The following is a 6,813-nucleotide window of genomic DNA, read 5'->3' as shown; positions in this document are numbered from 1 at the left end:
AATAATAATAATAATACATTATTTGTTATGTGAAAAATGATCATTACTATCACTGTTAACTTTAGGGAAATAATGAATAAATACATTTATAAAACGTATATAATGAGTTTTAACAGGAAAACAGAAACTAAATTGCATTTTTTTTAAATGGAGTTCAAATGGGAGCGAATGGACAAAGAAACACTTATTTTTGCATTTGGTTTAAAAGGAATATTAAAAATTTAAATGGGGGGAAAAGATGACAAAAAACCTCAAACTCATCTCAGAATACATGATTAATGTTTTATATATGATCCTTGGATATTTTGCTGACGGCGTTAAATTTCTGTTTTTGTGCAGAATGAAGTTTTGTTAAAAGTATTTCATGCAGATTCAGTCTGTCATGGTAAAAAAAAAAAAAAAGAAACGTGAAAAGCTGAAGAGGTGAAAGGTGAAAAGTTGTGGTTATGAGCAAAACTCGGCATGACAGGAAGCTCCAACTGAAAGTAAAATATGAAAGGCTGATGAGTTTTGTTCAACTCAGAAGTTTCACCATCAACATGCAGGTGAAGAATTAGAAGATTTACATAATCATTTGATATATTCCCTCTTGCATTGCTGTGTTTTTATGCAGCAGCATGACCATGTGAGAATAAAAACAGAGAAAATGGGAAAACAGGTTTTCTGTTTTCCCTTTGTTTAGACAATAAGGTTTATGAGCAAAACATGATGAGTTTCAGAGGAATCCTTCAACATCTGTATCAAATTATGGCTTCTTCTGTGTAATAAAATGGACTATCTTGTATTCGTGTGGGGGGAAGAAAAACAGATGAAAAATGTGTCCCTGTTTAGATAATGTTTTATCTTTTGAAGTAATTCCTGGAAATCTTCCCCACATGTGACAAGAATCATCAAAAGTTTATGTAATAGGAGTAAAAAAAACCCAAATCTGTGGGCAGGTCTGAGCTGGATCAGGCTCTGTTGGCACATTCAGACAAGTTTTAAAGGAGGTGAAGTGATGAATGTGACCCAGTAAGAGGTTAGACTGTGTGACTCATTATGCTAACATATGTGCTGGCAGAACAACAGCAGAGACAAACAGAAACCTGTTCTGAGAAATGTCGACGTTAAACTAGATGGAGCAAGCAAAAAGAAAAGGCGAAGCAGAAGAAACTCCAATAAATTCACCAAGAAACAAATATTTAATCAACAGAGTTTATTTGTGTAGCACATTTCAGAAACAAGGCAGTTCAAAGTCCTAAAAATACAAAAATATAAAGTCATAAAAGGCACAGTAAACAATTTGATCTGTAGCACATGAAAATGTTGGTCAATGTTTAATTTATTAATATTCAAAATCGACTCTAAACAGCTGGGATTTTAGTCTAGATTTAATGGAACTCAGTGTTTCAGCTGTTTTGCAGTTTTCTGGAGGTTTGCTCAAGATTTGTGGTTCTCCATGTTTGGTTCTGGTTCTGGGGACGCAGACCAGAACCAGAACCAGAACCAGGGGTTTATAAACTAACAACAATATTTTAAAGTCTATCAATACAGTGAACATTTGGAAAAACACCAGCAAAAAAATTAAATCGTAAACCTAAAACACAAACAGAAATATTGTGCGTACAATTTCACAAATATCAGAGTTTAAAATTCGTCCCCATGTTGAATTAACCTCCCCTGTAAATGAGCTGTAATTTGTTGTTGCTGTATTTCAACACCTTCCGCCCCAAAGACGCAGCAGACGGCGACGTTTCCTCATTCCAGGTAAAGTCCGTCTCCTTTGTGTGACTTCATCCCGTCTGACCTTCAGTATCTGTGATGCTTAGCGGACAAAGAGGGAAGGAGTGGAGTCTCTTCAAGCATAAAGCCGTTTGTTTCCAACAACATCCAGTCTGTGCATAGAGGCATTGATTCAGTCAACATGTTGTCCTCTGTGCTGCTGCTGCTGCTGATCAGCGGCTCACAGGCTGATTATTATGGCTTCGTCTACAGCTACTCCACCAAAGACCTCCAGGCGGGTGGATTCCCGGTGAGTTCAAACATTTCATTGCTTCTTTTTTCCTTTTGTATTTTATTAAACTGTCTTCCGTTCAATCCACAGACCGTGGCTCGCTACCTGTACAGCTTCAGCACGTGTGCAGAGGTTGATGCTCAGGTTTGTGGGAACAGCTGCAGTTTTTCTGGGATAATCTTGAACAAAATCCAGGAAATCAGTGGCGAATGGTGTCAGAAGGAAAGGCTGGTCACCAGTGTGAACAATGGGAGCCAGCTGAGTCAGTTTGGGTGAGTTCACCTCAGAGTAACACCTGATTATAAACTCAGAACTGATTTTCTGCTCCTGAAGGTTTACTCTATTACATTTACTTGAGAAACTGTTTTGAAAAAATGTACTTTTAGGAGTATTTTGTACTTTTTACCTTTACTTGAGTAATTTTATTATGAAGTATCTCTACTGTTGACTAAATTTCTGGATTTTCTGCACTGAATGAAAAGCTTTTTTATCAAAGTTTAATAAGTTTTTCACTAAGAGAAACTGATTTGAAAAAAAACTATTTTTGCCTGATTTTGTTATTTTTTTGTTACTTACATGAATTATATCCATTTTCGTCCTGAAAACAGCAAACTTTCCCCTTCACTTTATATTTTGGTTCATCTGATGACGTAATTTTTAAATATTAAATTACTGATAATGTGATCAGTACTTGAGTAGACTTTTTACCAAACACATTTTTTACTCTAGCTTCAGTAATTTCCTGTATGGATCCTTTATACCTTCAATGTCTGAGTGCTTCTGTTACTTAATGTTTTTTGGATTCTCTGACACCCAGTTACGCCTGAAAACTTTCTAATTTGTCCCTCTGCAGGTTTTCCGGTGGAAACTGGACAGACAACAGGAACGGGATTGTCTCGTTCAGAGTCCAAATGCAGGATGAGACAGCAATCCGCTCCGATACCGGCAGACCCAACACATCTCCACTGACCACAGTCCTTCCTGTTCTCAGGTGGTTTCTCTCTTTCCTTTCTTGATATTCGCGTCAAATATCATCACTAAACCTCAGTCTGATTACGTCTAAATCAGTTTTATCTTAACAGAAATGTTAACATACAAAAACCATGAAAAGTTAGTACTTAGGCACGTCCATGCATATTTTGGTAATCTAGCATTTCCTTTGACATATTTCCAACATTCCCGCTTTGCTAAAGTCTTTATTTAAAGTACGCACAAGGAAATGTTTTATGACATAAATGATGTATTGAAGGAGAGAATGGGTTCTGTTAGGATTAGTCCGATGGCTGAGTTTTTCCTTAAAGGAAAATGCTTTTTTAGGCAAAAACAAAACAATGTGGACGAAAGAAATGCAGAACTTCAAGATACTTGAAGCAGAACACAGCATTTTTCCTTTAAACTGTGATCAAACTGAGGGGGTTTTCTGAACTGATGGGATCAAAATGTGGGTGTAAAACATTTGTTGGTTTTGTTGTTGCAGAGTTCCTTCCAACTGTCAGAGAAACATCAGCTTGTTGGCATTTGACCCAGACGGAGATGAAATAAGATGCAGAGACGCACAAAATGCATCCGAGTGTGACGTCTGCACACCGGCACCTGTCCTCAACCTCTCATCCGTAAGTGACACCTGGATCAGGTCTGTAGCAAAACAACAGATAACTAATTATCCTTCAATGATAACTGATGACAGGTCAAACAAACAAGTCTAACTCACTCAGGTAAAAATGATCAACCGACCAAACTTGATCCTGACTCGGCTGAACACTGTGAAACACAAACAGCTGATCTTTTTCACTCTGTGGAGTTGGGAGCTCATCAAACTTCCCAGCATCCTTATCAGATTGAGAGAAATAAAGGAATTTGTTGCAGGAAAATTGTTACGTATGACTGAAATCTGCATTATCTGCGCGCTGACAGAATCAGTACGCCTCGGTGTGTTCGGCCTTTAGAGTTCCAGCCTGTGTAAGCATTTTGTTGTGATTTTAGTTCAGACCCTTTCGTCTCTTTCTGCTTTCTTGCAGTCGTGTGCTCTGAGCTTCAGCCCCACCAGCAGCAGTAATGAAGGCTCGTACGCTGTGCAGCTCATGATGGAGGACGTTGCTGGACAGACCATCACCTTGACTCAAGCAAACGGTGGAACGTCACAGAGGCACGCAGGAGACGTCCTCAACAAGATACCCGTCCAGTTTGTTTTCAAAGGTACAATGTTGGGCTTTTATCAAACTATTTCATATAAAGTTACTCAAGTCTTCTTAGTTCACTGCACTGAGATGGGTGGTGCTGGTTTGTAAGCCATGAATAAGTCGACTTTTGAAGTTCTTTGCAGATTTTGAAAGTGTAGATTCTAAGTTTTTCTATAATGGAAAACATGGCAATAAAAAAATAAGTTCTCTACTACAAGCATATTTGTAATTTAGAAGCATAGTAAAAGGAAGATAGACTTGAACTGCTTCGGCAGAAACAAAAATTGTCAGTCAAAGAAAGCCTGACGTAAATAATCTGCTAAGATGCAGCTAGTCAGCGTGGGGTGCAGCGGTGCTGGTGGCATGCTTTGTATTATAATAGTGTCCTAAAAACAGACGTTCACCCTGAGAAACTGAAAAATATTCCTGCAGACATAAATTCCTCTGATCGTATAACAAATCCTGGTATCTTTAGCTTTTATTTTGACTGATCTAGCCTTACGCTAAGTATCCTTTGTTATTTTTAAACACAATTCTCTGGTAAGCTACCTGTCAGCGTCACACTTTGAGCTCAAATAAACGGTCATTTACTGTATATGCAGTATGTCGAGGACCCCTAGGGGGCACCTGCGGACCACCAGGGTTTCGGGTGCCACAGTTTGAGAAAGACTGATCTACACTGACACACCAACACCTGAAGTGATTCTAATGATGCACTTTATGCTGTTTTTGTTGCAGTTGATCCTGTTGCACCGTCCTGCTCTGAAGGCGTCTATCTGCCCAGATTCCTGCCTCCAACTCCAGACAACGGGGCAAAACTCAGCGCCTCTGTCAATCAGACCCTGGAAATCAGTGTCAGGGCCGAGGCAACGCAGTCTGAGTAAGAGAAAGCAAAACTTGTTTCAAAGAGGCTGAGCTAAACACAAACAAGCCGGTAGGAAGAACTGGTTTCAGTTAGACGGGTTTGTTGAGACGGGACTGATCTTAAAATAGAAACRAGGGGCAGGAYTGAACTAGACTGTTTCCATTATTAGTCATTCAGCAGGTTTAGTTTCACTGTAAAGATGTAAAGATCTCCAGGGTGGTGCAGAAATCAGGGGTGTCCAAAGTGCGGCTCGGGGGCCGTTTGTGGCTCTTGGACTGCAGATGGAGTTTTTTAATTTGTAATCAGGGTAAAAATTGCTACCAACATAATTTTTGCACAGGAAAATGTAAAGTAATTATGTTTTTATAACCAAGTTTTAACAAAGGGTAAAACCCAGTGGGTGCAGCAAAACCAACCACGTCAGCTTTTATTCCTTCTTGAATTTGTCTAAAAATAGCAAATATTTTGAAAGAAAGTGACCCACATCCTGTTTTTATTACTAAAATGAATTTACTCAATCGAGCCCAAGAGGAAATGAAAACTAGATGTGTTTCTTTTAATCCAGCAAACATGCAAAATTACAGTAGTAAAGTTCCACAAAAACTTAATTTTCCTTTGAATTTTCTTCTGGAAAATTTCWGAGATTAATCACAAAATTAATCACAAAAGTTTTYGGCAGAAATATAATCCTTTTTTGTATATCTACAACGGCCCGAATAAACCAATGCAAAAATTCCTTGCAAGTTTTGGACTAACAATAAATATCAAGCTACTTTATTTGCTTGATTTTAGGTTTGTTTGGCCCATGATTACTTTTGGCCCAGGTGGCAGAAGGTTTGGATACCCCTGWCTTAAATTKTCTGTAGGTGTGTGTGTGGCTGTCTGTCCTGTGTGTCTCTGTGATGTCCAGGATGTCCCCTGCCTCTCACCCAATGGCCGCTGGAAAAACAAAATCACTCCTTCCAGCTGTCAGTCTCCTGTCTGCAGCCCTACAAGCATAACTGTGTATATATGATGGATGGATGGACCRAGGAGCCCATTTAAAATGTAAAGTTGTGTGGAAATTCTGGAAATGTCACCCAAGATGTCTGATTTTTGTGTCTGAAGGATCACCGACCTTCTGTTCAGCGGCCCACACAACGTGAYCAGGAGCGAATCAGGGCCAGGAGCCTTCACCCTGACATGGACGCCGTCTGACCTCGAAGGAGGACTGAGCCATCCCATCTGTTTCGTCGTCCGGGCAAAGTTAGTATTCACTCTCATTAATATTGTACTATAACATGAAAGTCTGCAAAATTAATCTTTGATTTAATTCCAGACCTTGAAACCTTTGCTGCATGTCTCCCCTTCCTTTTTCTGACCATTTCCTGTCTGATAGCTGTCAACAAAGGTCACTAGTGCTAAAATAAAAGACCGTTAAAAAGAAAAGAAACTCTATGTGGCAGAGAGTCATAAAGGTGCGTTCACACTGCAGCCTGAAGTGACTCAATTCCGATTTTTTGACAATTCTTTTTTGCCGGGCTCGTTCACACTGCCAGTAAATGCGACCTGTATGTGTTCTGCAGTCTGAACGGGCAAACGACCTGAAAGTGTCCCGCATGCGCAGTAGAGGGCGCAMTAGCGTCAGCGTTCTCAGTGTTCTGCCAACCGCCATAAATAGAAGAAGAAGAGCTCAGTGTTTGCGGAAGTAAACATGGAGGCTAACGGTGGAGCTTAGCTTATATATTTGCAGTTGTTGTCCGGCTGGAGCAGCAAATTAACAACTTAATCCTCAT

General features: G+C 39.5%; 1 protein-coding gene across 1 annotated transcript; it reads left to right on the top strand.

Moving 5' to 3' along the window:
- Positions 1-1,516: 1,516 nt before the first annotated feature.
- LOC103481229 (integrin beta-like protein A) lies at positions 1,517-6,363 on the top strand. Its single transcript, XM_008436577.1, has 8 exons — positions 1,517-2,011; positions 2,084-2,265; positions 2,847-2,984; positions 3,471-3,606; positions 4,012-4,189; positions 4,912-5,053; positions 6,146-6,283; positions 6,357-6,363. The coding sequence occupies exons 1-8, from the start codon at positions 1,904-1,906 to the stop codon at positions 6,361-6,363; spliced, it is 1,029 nt and encodes a 342-aa protein (XP_008434799.1). The 5' UTR covers positions 1,517-1,903.
- Positions 6,364-6,813: the final 450 nt, after the last annotated feature.

The sequence above is a fragment of the Poecilia reticulata genome, linkage group LG2, assembly GCF_000633615.1.
Source record: "Poecilia reticulata strain Guanapo linkage group LG2, Guppy_female_1.0+MT, whole genome shotgun sequence".
Lineage (NCBI taxonomy): Eukaryota > Metazoa > Chordata > Actinopteri > Cyprinodontiformes > Poeciliidae > Poecilia > Poecilia reticulata.
This window is presented reverse-complemented; position numbering and strand designations above follow the sequence as displayed.